The 22,965-nt window shown below is 40.4% G+C and overlaps 1 protein-coding gene across 1 annotated transcript in view; it reads left to right on the top strand.

Annotated features, from left to right (window-relative positions):
- Window positions 1–22,965, top strand: part of zmat5 (zinc finger, matrin-type 5) — a 122,951-nt gene that overhangs the window by 96,773 nt on the left and 3,213 nt on the right. The window contains exon 6 of the mRNA XM_060912666.1: window positions 12,289–12,346. Within this exon, the coding sequence (XP_060768649.1) occupies window positions 12,289–12,346 (58 nt within the window). The remainder of the gene's footprint in view (window positions 1–12,288; window positions 12,347–22,965) is intronic.

Raw genomic sequence — 22,965 nt, 5'->3', positions numbered from 1 at the left:
CTGAGGGCATATCTCATCTCATCTCATTATCTGTAGCCGCTTTATCCTGTTCTACAGGGTTGCAGGCAAGCTGGAGCCTATCCCAGCTGACTACGGGCGAAAGGCGGGGTACACCCTGGACAAGTCGCCAGGTCATCACAGGGCTGACACATAGACACAGACAACCATTCACACTCACATTCACACCTACGGTCAATTTAGAGTCACCAGTTAACCTAACCTGCATGTCTTTTGGACTGTGGGGGAAACCGGAGCACCCGGAGGAAACCCGTGCGGACACGGGGAGGACATGCAAACTCTGCACAGAAAGGCCCTCGCCGGCCACGGGGCTCGAACCCGGACCTTCTTGTTGTGAGGCGACAGCACTAACCACTACACCACCGTGCCGCCCTGAGGGCATATCATTAACATAAATCAAAAAGAGTAAGGGACCTAATATTAATCCCTGGGGGACCCCACAGACCACATTTGCAGGTGAGGAGGCGATGCCATCAACCTCAACACACTGCTGCCTATCAGAAAGGTAGGCTGTAAACCAGTTAACAGCAGGTTTCTGAAGACCAAAAGCTTCCAATTTAATTAACAAAATACTATGTTCCACAGTATCAAGCCTTTTAAAGGTCCAATAAAACCATTCCTGTAAAATTGCCTTTCTTCTGTTCTGACCTGATATAGTCAGATATGTCAAACATGTATCTGTGGAGTGAGAGGACTGGAAACCTGACTAGTGCTCATATAGGAGCCTGTGAGAGAAGTTGTTCATAAACAGCTTTTTCCAAGACTTTACTAACAATACTGAGGATTGAGACCGGACGATAGTTTCCAGCTTCAGTTTTGCTATATTTCTTATAGATAGGGGAAGTTTTAGCAGACTTAGAAGGGATCTTACCAGTAGAAAGGGACAGATTTAGAATGTGTGAGTGGAGAGGTTATGAACTCCGCTCCATCTTTTAAAAAATGTATGGGAGTCTGATCTAGCCTTATCAGATTTAGCTTGAGGAGAGACTTTTGGATGAATTCCTCAGATATTGGTTCAAATGAGAACTGAGAGCTAGAGAGACGCACTTGTTCATAGTACTTATACACATGATTAAGGCCATATTTTTCACATCTAGAGATGATGCAGTGGTTGAAAAGAAGTTATTGAATTTCTCTGCTACCTTGGTCTTATCAAAATAGATCTGGTCATCAATGTTTAAACCAATAATCCGAGGGTTTGACTTTACTTTAGAAGTGCCAAGGGTTGGTTGGTTTGTTTGTTTGTTTGTTTGTTTGTTTGTTTGTTTGTTTGTTTGTTTGTTTGAAATTTGCCAAAGTTCTTTGGGGTTGTTTTTATTTTCCTCAACCTTGTTTACAAAGAAACTGGATTTAGCTTGTTTTCTAATTTGCACAGCATTAAGAGACGCATACTTTTCATAGCACAGATTAAGCTTAGTTTTTTGGGGGTTTTTTTAACTGTTTGAACGCCTCATTTCTCTCATAAATTAGGTGATATCAATTAGTGATGATTAACAAAATGACCAGTAAACCAGTAATATGAAACACTGCAAATAGTAACGAGAATGTAGTGTGGAGAACACCAGCGACACTAACGGTAAATCAGCTTGGATGTTATCGCGCCAGCAGATGACCGACTGCGTACTAGGGGCGCAACCCATAAGGGTCATGGTTCACTCCATGACAAACTCAGTACTTCACAACCTGAGTTAGTCTTTTGTGTCCTTATATATGCACGCTAATTGTGCCTTAATCCAATGCTGGTGTGAGTCATTAGTGAGTGCGCGCGAGAGTCAGCAAATGCGCGCGCGTGTGACCGTACCCTATAGCAGGGGTTCTCAAGCTTTTCTACTTTAAGGCCTACCTATTCATACTTGTAATGAGTTGGGGCCCATTAAAAAAGAGCCCCAATTATTTTGCCTTATCTATTCTATTAGAATCTAATAATCTATTGTAAAGTGTATTAATGGGATGCAACATCACTCTCTGTTACAGATGGGAGCCCAGGAATTAAATAAAAGCAATAAAATGTTTTTAATCATATATATTATTTTTAAAATTGTATGGATGTTCCAGAAGCCAACATAAAATCATGCATGCAGGGCATTCTCATTCAAAAGGGATTAATGATCCAAAAGTGGAGTCTGGTCTATTAACACAATAACTTATTGCCACGTTTGTGTACAGCAAATAAGCAAGTTCTTAAAACCAAGAAGTACATTCCCAAGAAGTGGACATAGAAACTACTCAATGGGATTAGATCCTTGCACGTTAACAAAGAAGGATTTTTCCTATGAGTTGGAAAATTATCCATCCATTGAGTTCCCCGACATCTCAAACTACTTGGTGCTGCAGACATCGTTCTACACGGACAAGCATGAAAACATGGAAGAGCGTGGAGGCATACAACTTTTTATAATGTGGCTGGGTTAAAGATCTGGGGATCAAGACACTACAAGATAGACGGTGGTAGACAGATCTAAGTGCAGGAAGAGCGTTTATTAGCAGGCATGATATTTACAAAAATGAAAGCAAAACAAAAAGAATCATAAAGCAGAGTATTTAAACAGCATTATAAACATGGCTAGAAACAAACGTGACCGTGATAATACTTCACAAAGTCTGTGAAAACAGCATCTGTATCTGCGCATGCTGATTGTGCTCAAATCAGTATCAGGTGTTTTCCATAACAACTGGCTCCCAAGAACACGCACAACGTGCTTCATGAACGCGCACGGCTGCACAAGCTGTGCCAGACTCAAGTGCGCAAAGGCATGATAGTCAAGTGTTCACCTGGCGTGTGACCACAACTTTTAGCTTACGTGCATATCACCATGCATTGCCACCAAAATGCCTCATTTTCATTGATAACCCATTGCAAAGCATCATGAGCTGTAGTGTGACCATAGCTTAACGAGGTGGCTGTGACGTCAGATGCAACCCAGCAATTGTACCCTACTACAAGTAAAAATTAGCTTCAACTTGGGGGGGATTTTTTACGGCCCACTAGATGGCGCTTTGCACCCCACTAATGGACCATGATCCAGTGGTTCAAAAACGCTGCCCTATAGAGCCTAAACGGTAAGAGATAGAATGACGCTTAGCGAGGAAAAGTTGTGCCCTGCCGCTGTGAACAAAATGTAAAAATAAATAAATATTTTTTAAAAACCTGATTGAGATAATCATGAAAATTGAGAGTGTGGCAGCGGGGGTGCGGTCAAGCAGCAGTCTGTGAATGGAGGGCGGGTCAGGGAAGGTAAGTAGCTAAGTCATTCCACCTGCTGTCAATTAGGGTGTGTGTGTGTCACTGTTTGTTACAGAGATGGAGCATAAAAGGAGATTTTTTTTCAATCACTTATAACTCTCTGTGGCAGACTGCTGCTTGGCCACGCCCCCGCTGCCACAGAGAGTTATAAGTGATTGAAAAAAATCCCATTTTTCATGGATCATTCCAGTTCAGTGATCCAGATCAGCACCAAAAGTCATAGCAACGTAATTCAGCCAAGAGGTATTCTTCATGTGAAATTTGGTGATGGTTGGCTGAAAACTAAGGTAGAAATGGCGTCCTAAAAACATTATCAGAATAATAATAAAAAGAAGAATAACTAGATAGATATTGTGACTAAAGTCACAGTGATTTGCACTAGCTCTTACAAACTGGGACATCTGGTCACTGTACCCTATAGATCTGGAATGGTAAGAGAGAGAATGACGCTTAGTGAGGATAAAAGCCCGTTTTTCATGGATCATTGCAGTTTGGTGATCCGGATCAGCACCAAAAGTCATAGCAACTTAATTCAGCCCAGAGGTATTCTGCATGTGAAATTTGGTAATGGTTGGTTGAAAACTGAGGGAGAAATAGCATTCTAAAAATGTTAGAATAATAATAATAATAATGTATTATTATTATTATTATTATTATTATTATTATTAAGTAGAAAGCTCCTGACTGAGAGTAACAATTTGCACCAGTGCTGCTAGTGCAAATTAAAAAGAACTCGACAGATACTGTGACTAAAGTCACAGTAATTTGTGCTAGCTCTTACAAACCTCGCTTGCTCACTTGAGTTTGTTGACTGTGTAGTGGCTGGCTGCCTTATGTCCCGGGGCTCCCTCATGTCTGCATTACCTTCTGGCTCTCCCCTTTTAGTTATACTGTCATAGTTAGTTTTGCCGGAGTCCCTGCTTGTACTCTGCACAAAATGTATACTGTTGCAATGATTTTATTTTGAAGGGTACTGTTTTTTTGTTTTTTAATTTACATATGCACTGTCCTTGTTACTGTTGACATGAGATGCTAGTTAGCTGCTAGCCATCAAAAATGTCAGCAAACATTAAAAAAAAAATTGATGCAGAATGTAGAGTTTTTAAGAATAGTCCGGGAGCCATGGGGTCGGACCCAGAATTTTTGGTTAAAGTTTTTTTTTTTTGCTTTATCTTATAGATTTGAGGTAGCTCTTCAAGATTTAAGAGGGTGCCCGGTGATATCCCTTGGGCAATTTAATATATTAACCCTTTAATGCCCTATATGCCCAAATAATGGAAGAAAATACAAAAAAAATAATATCAGTGTAAATACTGATATTAAATGCACCAAGTTGGCTGTATCTGATAGGTATTCACATTTTTCTCTATATTTGTCATTCAAATACATCAAATGTGGATTAATTAACCCTTTCATAACTTTTCCAAATTAGCGATTTTTATACAAGTATTACATAAACTCTACAGTTAATACAAAATAATGATCAATATCTATGTAAGAACTATACAGCATGCAAAAGAACTATATACAGCATGCACACACACACTAATGACCAATAACTATGTAAAAGAACTATATACAGCATGCATACACTCACACCAATGATCCACTATGTAAACGAACTATATACAGCATGTATACACTCACACCAGTGATCCACTATGTAAAAGAACTACAGCATGCATACACTCACACCAGTGATCCACTATGTAAAAGAACTACTGTATATACAGCATGAAATAGAAATATATACAGCATGCATATACATTCACACCAGTGATCCACTATGTAAAAGAACTATATACAGCATGCAATAGAACTATATACAGCATGCATATACACTCACACCAGTGATCCACTATGTAAAACTACAGTATGCAATATATCAAGCATGCAAAATGGCATATACAGCATGCGCACACACACAAGAATAGCAAAAGATACTGATTTTCAATTAACCAAATTGGCTGTACAGTATTCACGCTTTACTGTCATTCAAATTAGTCAAACGTGTAATTGACCCTTTCATAAATTTGCAAAATTAACAATTTTGATACAAGAACTACAGTACATAAAGCATGTACGTGCATGCATGCATGCACACGCACACACACACACATGCACACACACTAATGAGCAATAATTATGTAAAATAATTACATATAGTATGCAAACACACACAAAACACAAAAACTATTTAAGGAAAGAACTAAGAGTTCAGATGAAAAAAAAAACCCCTCTAAACCCTTTGCCATTGCTTAGTGTCTGTAAAAATATGCTTATGTACTGGATGCCAGCTAGTACAGAGGAGAATGTTAAGTAAACCTTACTCCCCAACGTTTTAAAAGTCGTGCTAGTCAGTGGAAGAGCAGTGTGGTTTGGAGTGGGGGTGAATCGGGGACAATGCTCTGAATTTTACTAGGGAACCAGGGACATTACTATTTCAACAGTCAATATCGTTAAAATAAGCAATCTATTAGCTTAATGTATTAGCTTAAAAAAATCAGTGACTAGCATTTACTAGGTGAGAGTTGGGTGTGCTAGCCAGTGTTGTGAAACTATGGGTCTAGTTCACTGGTGAGCAGTGAGTACATGTCACTGCTCTTTCATGATTACAGTCAAATAGTTTCTCTGCTTAGCTTATGCGTGCTGTGATCTTTTGGGGGCAGTGTGATTGACAGAGTTAGCAAGATAGCTACACAAGTTGGCTTGAATTAGCTAATTGTGTCCCTCATATGCCCCTGCAGAAGTAAACACAAGGATGACAATGGAGTGTATGCCTAATAATTTAAGGCTCGCATTAACAACCAAAGTAATAGAGTAATAAAGGGATTTTTGGTATAAGCCCTGCCCCCAATTGCATGGCCACACCCCCAACCATGGCTGGAACCCCACCCCCAGGCCTTAAACTCCTCCTATTATGTTAACAAACACAAAAATAAGTATGATATATAGGCTTTGGTGAACATAAAGTGAAGAATGTCAAAATGTCAGAATTTAGGCTATGACTGCAGCACATCCAACAATAAAGGGCCAATATCCGGAATTGCCCAAGGGATATCACCGGGCACCCTCTCTTATCTTAATGAGTAGACCTTGGACAACAACAAACAGCAAAAAAAAAAACTTTAACCGACGAAGCCAGGTTCAGCCAAATTTGGGCCTTTGGCTCCCGGACTAGAAGGCCTGGACCTCTAAGTATTTATTTACTGAAGTCAAAGATGTTAGCTATGATAAGCTATGTGCTTAGTTTGTGGAGTACAGATCGCAGTGTTTAAAGATTGCAATTTGAATTGCCACTACAAGACTAAACACGCCGAGAAATACAAGAACTTGAGTGATGTGGAGTGGGTATGGATATCTGCTATGCTTGCTAAACTGCAAAACCAATGAGGTCTTTTTACCAAGGTTTACACAGCCGGAGATGGAGCAGTCAGAACCAGCTATGTGATATCCCACAAAATTGCCAAGAACAGTAAGCCATTCTCTGATGGCAAGTTTATTAAAAAGAGTGTTTGGTGGACTCTGTGTCACGAATATGCCCTGAGAAAGGAGAGGCATTTGAGAATGTGGCCCTCTCCAGGCAAACCGTAACGAGAAAGATAAGACATCGCAGGAAATCTGGAGCTTCAGCTGCAAAATAAAATGGACAATTTTGACTCTCTTTGGCTTTGGATGAGAGCTGTGATGTCCACGACACAGCTCAGTTACTCGTCTTTGTACGTGGGACAATGAGAGACTTTAACATTACAGAGGATCTGGCGGCAATGCAGTCAATGAAGGGGACAACAACGGGGAGTTACTGATGTTACTGATGTTGTAACTAAAATAGTTAACTTCATCAGGGCAAGAGCACTGAATCACAGACAGTTTGTTGCACTTTTGGAGGAGTGTGAGACTGAACATGGTGACAGGCTACCACACAGCTGTGAGATGGCTCAGCCTGGGCAAAGTATTGAAAAGAGTCTCGGACCTGAAAACAGAGATTCAAGAGTTTTGTGAAAGGCAAGGACATCCCAGAGCTCTCGGATGCAGACTGGGTGGCAGATTTTGCATTTGCTGTTGATGTGACTGCTCTAATGAATGAACTAAATACCAAACTGCAAAGCAAGGGCCTATTTGCACATGAAATGTACAGCCTGGTAAAAGGTTTCATGACCAAGTTGCAGTTGCTTACAAGCCAACTGGGGGGCAACATTCTTACCCACAAGCCAACACTGAAAGAGGCCACACCATCAGCTGATCACCTCCACAGGCACTCATCCATGTTAAGGGCACTGCATTGTGAGTTTTCAAGGTGGTTTGAAGACTTGAGAACAGTTGAGAGTGAAATGCACATGATTTCTTCTCCCTTCACTTGCAGTGAGGATAATGCACCCAGTGATGATCAGCTCGAACTCACTGACCTCCAGTCTGACACACTACTGTCGGAGCACACTGTCGGCGGCAAGGTGGGGCATTTGTAGGCCGTGCCCCCCCAGTGGCCACTGGTGCCCCACCACCCAGCACAGGACAAAAAAAAAACCTTTTAGTTATTATTACAATTTTAAAACCATTGCATTATTCCTATTTAATGTTAATATTATTTTAAATTTACATGTGCAAACTAACTTCAATGAAATGAAAGAAATATGGGAAGATTGTATAATAATTTTGGTTGCACTTGCATTTGGTCGATGCTCATTGGTCACTATAAGTAAACTTGTTACATTTGAACGTGTTTATATTCTACTGCAGTGCGCAGAATCAGTTTACAGATAGTTTTGAAGAAAATAGTCGATAGGCTTCTCGATAGTGAGTGACTGAAAAATCAATTTCCTTTATCGCAAAAAAATGGATTTACGAAAATGGCTTAGACCTCCTCATCGTCCTCCAGCAGCAGCTACTGACACTCCGGTCACCACCACCAGTGCTGCGGTGGATAGCCGAGCTCGATATGACCCTTCAGCTAATGCTAGTTCTGGGCCACCATCAACTACTGGTACAGCTAGCGTAGCACTGGAGCAATGACCTTCGAGCCCCTCAAGTCAGCGGACAGTGGTGGTCGATGATCTCGGGACTGACAGGCCTGTCCAAACTTTGTTAAATCAGTATCCTGTTACTATTTACAATGGCAAGGGACGATCATTTGTTGGTAAATGGTTTCACAACAGAGTGGTTGGAGTACAGTGTGAAGGCAGACGCAGCATTTTGTTTTTGCTGTTGGATGTTCAAAAACACAAGAAAATCTGGATCATCGGGATCGGATGCCTTTGCCAGTGTGGGCTATAGCAACTGGAAGCAGGCTATGGCTAAAGACCGTGGATTCCATCAACACGAAACATCGAAAGACCACATAGTTTGCTTTACAATGTGGAAGGAGAGGGAGATGCGTCGCAATACTGGGAGTGAGGTATCAACACTTGTTAATACGGACCAACTTAACAGAAACTGGTATTATGTGGGCTCACTAATAGACGTGGTTGTGTTTTTGGCTGAAAACCAGTTGCCTCTACGGGGGAAGCTTGACGCTTTTGATAACATGTCGGAAGGGGGGTCTGGACTTTTCCTTTCCATGCTTGATTACACAATCAAAAAGGATCCTGAATTAGCTAAAGTGGTGAAGACTATCCCATGGAATGCCACTTACACCTGTCATGATATGCAAAATGAACTAATACGAACACTCAGTGATGTGGTGACAGAAGCTATAGTGGAGGAAGTTGGTGACTCCTATTACACGTTGAAAGTTGATGGAACGCGTGACCCCACAGGGTGTGAAAACATTTCGATTGTGCTACGATTTGTAAACAAGTCTTACGAAATTACAGAGCATTTACTGTGCATCGCTACTGCCCAAAAAGGTGATGCAGAGACATTAACTGACACTGTTCTGTCCGAGCTGAACAAGGTTGGCCTGGACTGCTCAAAAATTCTGACCCAGGTTTATGACGGAGCCTCCATTATGTCAGGAAGACGTGGTGGTGTTCAGCAAATACTTCAGGAGAGAGTTGGACGTGAGATACCATACGTGCACTGCCTTAACCACCAGCTGCATTTGGTCGTAGTTCATGTCATGTCTGCAGAGCCCACGATTTCGGATTTTTTTGAGGTGTGCAATTCCCTCTACAGATTCTGCAGGAAGCCAACAGTTGCTGTGCATTACAAAGGGGCCCACCTGAAACGTCTTTTGGAGCAGAGATGGACAGGGCATCTTGCCACCGTTTCGGTCATCATGAAGTCATTTGATGACATCCATTCTCACCGATGCGGACACTGTGCTAGACTATGGCACAGAGATGAGAATGGAAGCTACAGGACTGCTGCGTGAAGTATCAGAGCCAGGATTCTTGTTCATTGCCAACGTCACCCACAAAGTCCTTGCTCTATTGGACCCTCCGAACAAGATTCTGCAGAGAGAGGACACTGACCTGATGACAGGTTTAAGTGTTGTGGCGAGTGCAACAGCATACATTAAACAACTCCGTTGCAATGGCGAATTCAGAAAGGTGTTGGATACTGTTATGGCTACCAGTGACACATCCAGACCCAAACGGAGAAGGTTAGAGAGCACACGGATGGACCGTTTCGTCGTCATGGAGCCTACAGGAGTTCACAGAACCACAGGTGATGATGAACTTAGAAGGCTGTACTACAGCACTATTGATTTGGTGCTTGGTGAAATGGAGCGCAGATTCAGTGAGCGCAACTCACAACTGGCAAGCGCACTTGCCGCACTGAATCCACAGGCCGACAACTTCCTTGATGTGGAAACAGTGAGGCCTATTCTCGACCTGTCTCAATCTCCTGTAACCAACACTGAGTTCCAAGTGGCCAAAGAGTTTTTGTTGTCACAGAAGCTTGCAATTCATGGAAACTGGACAATACAACACATTGCCTCAACGTACCATATCCATCTGAGTGTGATGCCTAGTGTACTGACTGCATTCAAACACGCATTAACGTTTGGCGCATCCACTGCAATGTGCGAAAATTCATTCTCAACACTGAGAAATGTTTTCTCAGAACACAGGTGCACCATGCTACATCAGAAAAAGGCCTGGGTGGTGCAGCTTGCATTTGAGAAAGACTTGACACGCAAATGCGCAAACGAATGGAGGGACAGAGTGCTCCGACGTTTCAGCAGTATGCCTACTCGTCGCCTGCAACTCTTCTAAAGGTAAGCCCGGTTTATTTTACCTCGTGCCGGCCCTGGTTTTCAATTTAAGGCCCACTTAGCAGATGAATTGTTGATTGACGCTTGCTGCGTCTTGCATTTGTGTGTTTTTAAGGCTGCGTGACTGTCTGGATGCCCTTGTGTCAGTGCTGTGATGCGTGGCTATTTCTACCCGAGTGCGACAGTGAGTGTGGCAAATGAGTGGCTCCGCTGACCCTGCTTCAGTCCAGTGGATGTCCCACTGTCCCCAATACATGTACAAGATTTTTTAAAAATAACTTACCTTAATACTTGACATAATCATAGGATATATATCCTGTTTAGACTGTGTTTGGCTTGTAACAAAGAAACTGAGATGTGGTAACAGTTGATCTGTCTTTATTAATGTTAATAAAACCTAGGGCTCGGCATTCGAGTGTTTGCCTATACTGTCTCGTGTCGGTTCTTCAACACACTGCGTTCTTCTTTCAGCGATGTTCAGGGTTGTTTTTGACAATTGGAAGTTGTCATGTAATGTTTATAATCACTGGCAGGCCTTGTTTTTTTAAATAAAGAGGTGTTGAGAGGTAAATACAACATTTATGACTTGGGTAGCCTATATTGTATTTATAGTGCTAGCGTCCATGGCAGCCCTCAAACTTTTAATCATCTTGCCTGTGTGTGAATGCGTACACTGTCTGCATCTGCCATAGCATCAACAACAACTAATAATAATAATAATAATAATAATAATAATGATGGCGATTATAAGAATATGTATAATTATTCTAATAATAAAAAATAAAAAAGTTTGGTAGCATTTCTGCTGTTTGACGCCACTGCGCGTTAAATGGCAGTGACCCCCCTGCTGCTTACCCACGCCCCTCCAATAGATTTGCTCTGGTGCCGACTCTGTCGGAGCACTTTAAGTCAGTTTCACTGTTGGATTTTTATTCTTTTCTCAAAGAGGAGAGCTTTTTACACTTGAGAAAGCATGCTCAGAAGATGTTGGTTCTCACAAGGCCTCCACGCTGGCTGACCAACCCCTTCTGTCTTGTGCTGCGGTCCTGGCCACATTCCAACTAGGCCATCCTTGATGGTTCCTCTCTCTTTCTGTTGTTGTTTTCCATGTCATTTTGGGCCTGCCTCTAGCTCTTTTTTCCTTTCCGGAGCCCATCCAAGTGCAACAATACTGTTGTCCTTCTCGTGCCTCAAAATGTGTCCTAGCCATGTCCACCTTCTCCTTATCTCAGTTGATGTTTCTTGTTTTTGTAATTTAATTTATTTTCTTTTTTGATGTTTTACTTTGCCATATAATTTTGAGTAACTTTCTTAGGCACTGATGTTGGAACGTGTTGAGTTTCTTTTCTTCAGCTTTAGTGATCTTCCATGTCTCACATCCATATAGCAATACACATCCATATAGCAATACATCTTACTAATGATTTTATAAAAATTTATTTTTGTTTCTCTTCCAATCCCTCTTACTGTCCATACATTTCTTAAGCGATGGAATGACCCTCTTGCCTTCTGTATTCTATGCCATATATCACTACTACCTCCTCCTCCTTTGTCCATCACTGCTTCAAGATATATAAATTTGTCCATGTCCTCCACTTTTACATTGATGATACTGATCTGCTCTTTATTCTTTGCTTGGTGGGCTCTGTCTTTTTAGGATTAATTTTCATCCCAAATCTTGCAGTCTCGGTTGTAAGTTTCTGAGTTTTTTTTCATCAAGATCACTAAATTTGGACCAGAAGGAATAGAAATTCTGACATAATACATCCTTGCTTCACTCCTGACTTTATTTCAAACCATTCAGATGTTTTGCCTTCATCAATAACTCATCTCATCTCATTATCTCTAGCTGCTTTATCCTGTTCTACAGGGTCGCAGGCAAGCTGGAGCGGCCAGAGATGGGACCAAGTCACACGTGCAAGTCTCAAGTAAGTCTCAAGTCTTAACCTTCAAGTCCCAAGTAAGTCCCAAGTCTTTTTTGTCTTGGGCAAGTCAAGTCACAGGCTATGTCAAGTCAAGTCCTATAATAAGTCAAGTCAAGTCCAAGTCAAGTCACCTTAGGCATATTGGCGTAATTTTAGCAGCAGAATATGAATTTAATACATTGAAAAGGCAATACATAAGTAAATGTCAGTAAACATCCCTGGCACATGTGCCCAACCTGTTAAATATTTGCATTTTAAATACTCGTTCTGTAAAATGCATAAAATAAAACAGTAATAATGTCACAAAGTTATTTATTGATGGCAAAATTGATTGCAAGATTGAAAGCCAACTAAGTTTCTCACATTGTCATTAGCCAACAAGAAAAATAAACAGAGAATTGGCATTCTGTTATGTGCGTAGTTAAAAGAGGGTAGGACGACACCTTGGGTTAACAGGGGCATGAGCTCCTCCAATCTCTAATCACGTCAGATGAGATGATTATTATTAATAAGATACACGTGGAGAAACCTGAAGTGACTTCGATGTATGTTTGCGCCAGTAAAAAAAAAAAAACCCAAAGGATAGAGAAATGTGTCAGACATAATTTAGGTCTCAAAAAGAAGACCTGTTCGCTCGTGCAAAAGTGACATCATCTTACCCCATATGACAAGCTACAGAGGTGTGTGCTAAAGCGCTCTCTCCCTCTCCGAGGCTGCCTCAGCCTGTGCGGAGCGGGGACATATGACTTTGGCGCGGGAGTCTTGGTTCCCGCTATAATAGATTGTTACGAAAATAAATATTAAATGAAATATGCATCCCGCGCATTCCTTTCCACAGGAACTTTGCTCACAACGTTTCGGTCGTGGCTAACGTACTGTCCTCCTTACCACAAGTGCAACGTTTCGGGAACAATACGGAAAGGACAGTGCGCGGGATTCATCTTTCCTTGAACAATTACCCAGAGACTTTTTAAATTACCTCACTGGGAAATATCCAATGCACCTGTTCAGTTACAGAGTTGTGCTTTCTAAATTGTAGTCATTCAAACCATTGTTTTGGCGGCCTGGTAGCCTGATATACTAAATGTAAATTCATGTTTTGGATGACTGCACAATTTATTTTTGTAACACTGTGTTACAGCGGGAACCGAGACTCCCGCGCACAGTCAGACTATTTTGCAGAGTTTAGTATTGCTGCTAGCCTGTATTCAAACAGCGAGTGGCATGCCGGTGAATCCAAATTGTGGCGCTTTTTTCAATAGTGCATGATAGGCAGTGGGACGGAGTTTTCTTTTCTTTTTTTGATCGGGTAGTGTGACGAAAAAAATGTGCAGGTTGCTGCACTGCTATTTCAAATGGCTATGATAAACTCCCCTGCCTCTATGCCCTATGGACAGTCTGGCTAATGTACACGAACACACTTACACACTGAGTACAGTTGAGACAGTTTTTGCTTTCTCATTTTCCACACACAAATTAGACTCTGAAAAGACACTAAACAAAAATGTTTTTGTGACATAATATATCCTCAATATGTGTGCTAATATATAACCAAGAAATTATATCTCTAAGGTGTTTAAATTTTACGTAATTAATCAAAAACAAAAGGTGCACTTTTGTCTCAACTTTACCCATACTCTACACATATGGTGTACAGTTGAGACAGTACCATAGTACAGTTGAGACACCATTAAAAACACTGGAAATCTGACATCAGTGCAAATGCAATTTTATTCATTTAATGATTGCAATTTTATTTTGCTTAATTTATCTTATTTCTTTAAAAATGTAATAGTTTACAACTCATCACTTCATATAAACCTTCAATATTTAACAGATTAACGCAACTATAATAATAGCATAACTAGAACAACAAACAGTAACAGAAAACAAGAACAAAAATTTATCTTTTTTTAATGAATATAAATAAATATCAAATAGGCTATAGAACACATTCTCTCTTGTTCTCTCTCTCTCTCTCTCTCTCTCTCACACTCACTCACTCACTCACTCACACACACACACACACACACACACACACACACACACACACACACACACACACGTGCGCTTGATGAAGTAACATTTCTATACATAACAGTTTTATGTGATGCCTTAATGATAATGCAGATTAAAAACTTGCTAGGTAGATAAAAACTAGCTAACAAGTCTAATCCATACTACATCTTTTAGTGTTTTGAGTGAGCTCTGTAAGTACATATACATCAAATCAAATCAAATCAAGTTTATTTGTACAGCGCTTTTAACAATAAACATTGTCGCAAAGCAGCTTTACAGAATTTGAACGACTTAAAACATGAGCTAATTTTATCCCTAATCTATCCCCAAAGAGCAAGCCTGTGGCGACGGTGGCAAGGAAAAACTCCCTCAGACGACATGAGGAAGAAACCTCGAGAGGAACCAGACTCAAAAGGGAACCCATCCTCATTTGGGCAACAACAGACAGCCTGACTATAATATTAACAGTTTTAACAGGTATAACCCTCAACTGTCCTCATGGGGCCGTCCTTCACAGGAGTGGGGCGATAAAACTCCGACCAGACACAGGGCACCAGGATGGATCAAGCAGGTCCGAGGGGCAGAAGAGGCCAGCATCTCAATCCCAGGATCAACATGTAACTCAGAGGGACAGATGGGGGGGGGGGGAAGAGAGAGAGAGAAAGAAAACACGTTGTTAGGTATGCCCTAAAAATGACAAGTATTAAATCTGTGTGGTAGGCTCGCAGAGACGAGAGTCTTTACATCAGGCATAACACACAATGGCATGTTGCTTGCAGAGACGAGAGTCTTTACATCAGGCATAACACACAATGGCATGTTAATATGGTAAAAAATATATCATGACCTGCTCTGGCTGGATGCTTGATTGGGTGATGGGAGCACACTCCTCAGCAATGATGAGATGCAGATGGGACCCTTAGGCCTGGCCAAGACAATTCAGTTACATTTCACCGGGTCTGGGACATGCGACAGAATGTCTGACGGCCGATTCCCTGCAGGCTACGATAGCCAGTTGAGGTCCCCACCGTCTCCACCAAAAGATTTCCTGTTGACTCCATGTAACTCAGAGGGACAGATTTGGGGTGGGGGGGAGAGAAAGAAAACACAGGTGGTTAGGTATGCCCAATGTCACCTGAATAAGTAGGAACAGTATACATATTGCACCGAGTACAAGCAGGGACTCCGGCAACTAACTATGACAGCATAACTAAAAGGAGAGAGCCAGAAGGTAACACAGGCATGAGGGAGCCCCGGGACATAAAGCAGCCAGCCACTACACCGTCAACAAACTCGAGTGAGCAAGCGAGTGGGGACTGACAGCATCCATACATCCCAGTTTACCAAAACACTCTATGTCTGAGGACCCTCCAGATCTACTCCTTTACCTCATAAACACCATTAACAAAAGGCTTGACTAAACAGATATGTTTTCAGCCTAGACTTAAATGCTGAGACTGTGTCTGATTCCCGAACATTACTTGGAAGGCTGTTCCATAACAGTGGGGCTTTGTAAGAAAAGGCTCTGCCCCCTGATGTAGCCTTCACTATACGAGGTACCAGCAGATAGCCTGCACCTTTTGATCTAAGTAGGCGTGGCGGGTCATAGAGGAGCAGAAGTTCACTCAGGTACTGTGGTGCGAGACCATTTAGTGCTTTAAAGGTCAATAGTAGTATTTTATAATCAATATGGAATTTGATTGGGAGCCAATGCAGTGTGGATAAGACAGGCGTGATGTGGTCATATTTTCTAGTTCTAGTAAGGACTCTTGCTGCGGCATTTTGAACTAACTGGAGCTTGTTTATGCACTTATTGGAACATCCAGACAGTAAGGCATTACAATAATCCAACCTGGAGGTAACGAAAGCATGGACTAGTTTTTCTGCATCATGCAATGACATTAAATTTCTTATCTTTGCAATATTTCTGAGATGAAAGAAAGCTATCCGGGTGATGTTATCAATGTGAGTTTCGAATGAAAGACTGGGGTCAATAGTCACTCCGAGGTCTTTTACTGCTGCACGTGAAGAAACAGAAAGGCCATCCAGAGTTACTGTGTAATCAGAAAACTTACTTCTAGCTGTATGTGGTCCTAGCACAAGTACTTCAGTCTTGTCAGAGTTAAGCAGAAGGAAATTTATAAGCATCCAGTGTCTAATATCCTTAACACATTCCTCAATTTTATTAAGCTGGTGTCTCTCATCAGGTTTTGCAGAGACATACAACTGTGTGTCATCAGCATAACAGTGGAAACTAATACAATGTTTACGAATAATATCGCCCAGAGGTAACATATATAGAGAAAAAAGCAGTGGACCCAAGACAGAACCTTGTGGAACACCAAACTTTACCTCGGTACGTCTAGAAATATCACCATTTATATCAACATACTGATAACGATCAGTTAGATAAGACCTGAGCCAGGAGAGGGCCATTCCCTTAACTCCCACAACATTTTCTAGTCTATCCAGAAGAATGGAATGATCAATGGTATCAAATGCTGCACTAAGGTCAAGCAACACAAGTAGCGAGACACAGCCCTGATCAGACGCCAACAGTATATACATGACCTGTCTCAACTGTACTTGTTTTACCACGTTATATTTCACTTCATACTCTGATGTCTTGATAACATTCATGCAATACAAATGTATAAATAAATAGTAGAGAGTTCAAATATAAATAAACATTAAAAATTAATTCACAGATGTCTTTATTGGTCTAATTGTGATTTAAACCCTGTTATCATAAGTGGGCATATGCTAAACAGCATGTGACGCAATAGAGTTCTACGTCGGGTACAGTTGATACATTGTGTCTCAACTGTACCCTGATGACCACATCGCACAGAATTGTGTAATGTCCTTCAATGCTACTATGCCATGCAATATATCTGTTTTAGAGCACAAAACAACGTTTGCATACATGCAACTTTTATTTAGAAGTCATAAAGGGGTAAGAAGATATTCATTGTGGAAGGGACATGGAAAAATCAAAATCTTACCTGGCAAAAATGACTTTTCCCGATAACTTCGCAGCGGAGCTTCGTACGGACTTCAAATTTCCCACGCTCAAAGAGGACGCTAACACGCATGTGCACAGCAAAAATCAGTGCAGAGGTTTGCTGCGCACTCAAGATATTGCCGGTGTCTCAACTGTACATATGTCCCAACTGTACTCAGTCTACCCTACTGCTCATGAACGTGTACATGTTCACAAGCTGACCATTAGCTTAACCCTGAAACAGAACAACAGGGTAGGAAGCTGCTTATGTTATTCAGCATCACGACTGCAAAGTGCACAATCAACTTACTACTACTGATATACAATATCATTAAACTTGACGTAACTACATTGCTTACCAGCATTCACATAAGAATTTCACAATAATAAGCTGAATCCCTAGCTACATCTGCAATGGCTAAAATCCTCCTACCGCTCACTCTCGTGGCTAACATTGGCTAACGAGGAGTTTAGCTGCTATCACCAAATAACAACACATTAATAAACTTACTGGGCAGAATGGATCTTCAAATGCCGGACGAAATTGGAGGTCGTGGTCTGGCTGTCAGAAATCGTCACGTTGCAAATCTTGCACTGCGCCGTTCGCCATTTACCTTCTAGGCAGTAGCCCTTGAAGCCGAAAGTGATTACTCTTGGGATGGCTGACATGATGATATGATGTGAAATCTGTGAACACATCGTGGCATGGGGCGTCGTATATAGCCCACGCAGAGAGCGTGCCTGATGGACAGGGCGGTGACAACGCAACGGCAGTGCAATCAAAATTACTGAAGTATGTGCATATTACATTTTATTTTCACAATAAAAACACGATGGAAATAACACTCAAGTCACTCAAGTCATCGTGTGTCAAGTCAAGTCCCGAGTCTTAAACTTCCAAGTCCGAGTCAAGTCTCAAGTATTTTCATGTTTTGTCAAGTCAAGTCACGAAAACAGTGACTTGAGTCGACTCGAGTCCAAGTCCCCACCTCTGCTGGAGCCTATCCCAGCTGACTACGGGCGAATAACTGTCAAGTTTATTTTTATAGCACTTTTAACAATAGACATTGTTGCAAAGCAGCTTTAGAGAAATTTAAATACTTTAAACATGAGCTAATTTTATCCCTAATCTATCCCCAACGAGCAAGGCTGTGGCAAGAAAAATCTCCCTCAGACGACATGAGGAAGAAACCTCGAGAGGAACCAGACTCAAAAGGGAACCCATCCTAATTCATTAAACTGTACATTTAAATCTGTTGTGTATATACTGTATCCCTAATAGTTCTGATAATTTTCTCTGGTATACCATAGCTCTTCATTATTTTCCATAAACTCTGATGGTGTACTGAATCAAATGCTTTCTCAAAATCTATGAAATGTATGTACAGTACTGATTTTCCATTCATTTGTTTGTTCTAGGATGTTTTTCTCAAGTATAAATACCTGTTTTGTTGTTCCCCTGTTTGGTCTAAATCCTGCTTGTTCCTTCCTTAAATTTTTTTGTCCATTCCTTCTTTAATCTTTCAATTTAGCATCCTGCAAAATACTTTACTGATAACAGGTAGAAGTGTCACTCCTCTCCAGTTGTTATAATCAGTCATGTCACCTTTTTTTAAAGATCTTACAAATTTCTTTTTTCCAATCTTGCAACCCTACCCCATAGTCCAGACCTATGGAGAATACAGGGGATTGTTGTCACATGTAGTACATAATAACCAGTACTTGCCAGAAATTCCTGCAGCTCCTTCATTGTCGCTGTAGGCCTCTTGGCAGCGCCTCTGACCAGTTTTCATCTTGTCTTTTCATCAAATTTGGAGGGACGTCCAGTTCTCCATAATATCACTGTTGTCACATATTTTCTTCACTTCTTGACGACTGTTTTCACTGTGCTCCATGGTATATCTAATGCTGTGGAAATTTTTTTTGTCCCCTTTTCCTGATTGATACCTTTCAACAACGAGATCCCTTTGATGCTTTGTAAGCTCTCTGCGAACCATGGCTTTTACTGGAGGATGCAACTGAGTAAATGTCTGAACTTTATTTGGGGTTAATCGGTCATTTTAATTGATGGCAGGTGTGTACCCCAAAAGACTGAATGCTGTAATTAAATCAAAAGGTGTTTCAGCAAATTATTAGTTTAAGGGTGTGCACACTTATGCAACTAGCTTATTGTAATTTTTTTTTAATTTTTGTTTTTCCACTAATAGATTTTTTTGTTTTTTCGATTGAATTGTACAGGTTATAGGTCACATTAAAGGTGGGAAAAGTTTTGAAATTATTTATCGTGGTCTCATTTTTTTTACATCAGAAAAACCTATCATTTTAATGGGGTGTGTACATTTGTTTATTTATTTATTTATTTTTTTAAATATATCCACTGCATTATACTTGGCCGTGCTCTGGCTGGGCAAGTTTGTAATTAATTGAGTAAAGTCTGTACTGGGTACTTATTTATTACAGGCATTCTAAATATGAGTAGAACAAACTTATGAATGCAAGTAACAAAATTGGTTGGAAACACAGCCATTGGTATACAATACAATACAATTAAATTTCCATATTATTCAAAAGAAGATAAGATTACATACAATTTAACCAGTTTTGCAATCTTGCACATCTTTAATTTCTTATTTTATGAACACGTACAGAAAATGCACTATTCAGACTTATCAAATAGAGGCCTGGAAATTCATGTGCAGGGGTGCAAAAAGAGTGTACTGTAGCTACTTTTACTGTTTTAAATGACCGAGGTGAACAAACACATACCTGGTCACTTTTAGTGCTTGAATTGAATTTTTCCTGTCTACATGTACTTTCAGGGAATGAATGAAGAACACATTGCATGGTGCCCTATGAAAGACTTGCATTCCATCCAATCCAATACAATTGTAAATGTGTGCACTGGATATAAGATTAGTAATGTTCAGTTCATGCCAGTGTTTGGAGTGTGGCTGTTTGGATTTGCCCATTCAGCCAAAAGAACTTTAGTGAGGTCAGACACTGATGTTGGGTGAAGAAGCTGGGGGTGCAGTCAGTGTTCCAATTCATCCCAAAGGTATTCAGTAGGGTTGAGGTCAGGGCTCTGTGCAGACCAGTTCTTACACTCCAACCTTGGCAAACTATGTCTGCACTTGGATAGACAAATGAGTAGAGTATTGGTAATGTTAGGGTACCTAAAAATTGTGCATGTAATAGTTACATGTATAGCTAAAAATGATTGCGCAGTAAACTATGCATCATTACATGTGACATTTTCTATTTGTATATCAGAATTTATACTTTAAAACATTTTTTTCTTTAGCTAAGGCAAGTGGTTAATCCTTTAACCTACTATCCTTATATGGACCATTACTTTATTCATGTGCATCACACATTCAGAACCCCATTACCAGTAATATACAGTTATGAATACTGTAAGTGTTGAATGGATAGATACTAATTTATTGCACTTACATGAGTTTTTAGTAACCTGTAGATAACTTGAAATTATAAAAAAGAAAAGAAAAGAAAATATCTTTTCATCACATCAATAGCCAACAAAAACTTCATTCAGTTTATTCATTCAAACATCATTTTACTTGTGTGATAGCAGTTTCAACAATGGCTTTGCTTAAGCCCAGTGCACACCTTCCTGATTTCACCAGGGCTTCGTGTGTCAGGCGATCGGTTACGAGTATAAGGGCCCAATTTGATCGGTTCAAAATTCCCCGCAAACATTTGCGAGACATCGTACACGTTCAGCCCGAATAGATGGTCATGTGTTCAAGATATCACGTGATAGATCTATCTATCTATCTATCTATCTATCTATCTATCTATCTATCTATCTATATATGAGAGAGCAGGGGCGCAGATACGTTTTTTGAACTGGGGGGGACAAAGCTGCCAGCAAACCAACCCCAACCCCACCCCCAACATGTGTTGTCAACATGTGTTGACTTTCTAACTATGCCTGTGTGTTGCGTGAGCGGCAGTCAGTCAACAACTCTTCGCAAAGTTTCCTTATGAAACAATATGCTCGCTGAAATTATGGCAGGGAACGCCAGATTAAACATTAAAACTGCCTTCTGAGCACTGTATCTACAGGCTACCACCAAAAGAAGGAGGCTACCAGAAAGGCATCTCTACTCCGTACGATTTTACTTTCACTACGACATTACTTTGAACAGACTATCAAAAAATTGCAAGGTGATATGATAAAGTAAGGCACAGTTTACTTACAGTCATTGTTTTTTGAAAAAACGATGCAATCGTTTTCTGCCTTTTCGGTTTGGCACCCTTCATCATGCTGTGTTGGGGTCCTGAACTAGGAGCTGTCCCCGATATGCCTGTCAAACTTGTTGTGGGTAACCATAGCAACCAAGCTCGAACTCGCAACCTGTGCAGTCTGCGCAGCTCAACCAACCGAATATCAGTCTTTGTTTTGTTTTATGTGAGTTGTTGCAACTATGTATGTACTGCTGTGCACCTCAATAAACCGAATGGTAATTAGTCTTTTGATTTTTCCATGAGGTTTGCCTTAGATCAGCGCTCACAGATAATAAATGCATGTGTGCGTGCGTGTTCACCACTCATGTCCGCATTTGTGTATGTGCACAAAACATCATGAGCTCTTGTGCTTTAATTTCATGATGCACAAGCACAAACAGGCAGAGCACAAATACCCACCATGCTCACAGTTACGAGGAGCACCAGCTACTTGGCATGTTTCTTTTTTTCTTCCTGAAAACAAATTTTTTTTAAATATTCGTAAAAACCCACCATTTGTGCTTTGCCGAATACCATGCTAGGATTCAGATCCACCCATATTGGTTACACATATTAGGTTGGCTAATTTAGTTGGGATTTTGTTTCATTATTGTGTTAATTTGGTAACAACCCAGCAGGTTTTGATTCAGGTCTCGTGACACCATTTAAAATGTTAATGATTCAGCTTATAATGGACAGAACAGATGTGTTAAATGACTAAAGTCATCTCAGACGGTTACATAAAGTTAACAGATTTTATTTTTGTGAGCTTATTAGATCCGTTATTGTTGTGCATATACTAAGTTAGCCTCACAGGTATTCCCCAATTAAGATAAAATTTAAAATGATGTGCATATACTAAGTTAGCCTCACAGGTATTCCTGAATTAAGATAAAATTTAAAATGATGTGTAAAGGGTATTTTCATGAACAATATTTTTTCTGTTAAAGTTGCCAATAATTGCCATTAAGACATAACATTATTCACAATAGAGCACTTGGTAACATCAGAGTAGCTACAAATTGTACATGTAAGCTCATAGTTACATATATAGCTAAAATTGATTGAGCAAGAAACTAGGCACCAGTCCATGTGACATTTTCTATTTCTGTATCAGAATTTGTACTTCAAAACACATTCTTCTTTAGCTAAGTCCAGTGGTTACTCCTGTAACCTACTATTCTTTTGCATGGACTATTACTTTTTCATATGCATCACACATTCAGAACCCCATAACCAGTAATATGCAGTTATGAACACTGAATGTGTTGAATGGATAGATACTAATTTATTGCACTTACATGAATTTTTAGTAACCTCTATGTAGCTTGAAATTACAAAAAAGAAAATG

This window comes from Neoarius graeffei, chromosome 28 (genome assembly GCF_027579695.1).
Source record: "Neoarius graeffei isolate fNeoGra1 chromosome 28, fNeoGra1.pri, whole genome shotgun sequence".
NCBI lineage: Eukaryota > Metazoa > Chordata > Actinopteri > Siluriformes > Ariidae > Neoarius > Neoarius graeffei.
Note: the sequence above shows the minus strand (reverse complement) of the source record. Positions and strands in the feature narration are given on the sequence as shown.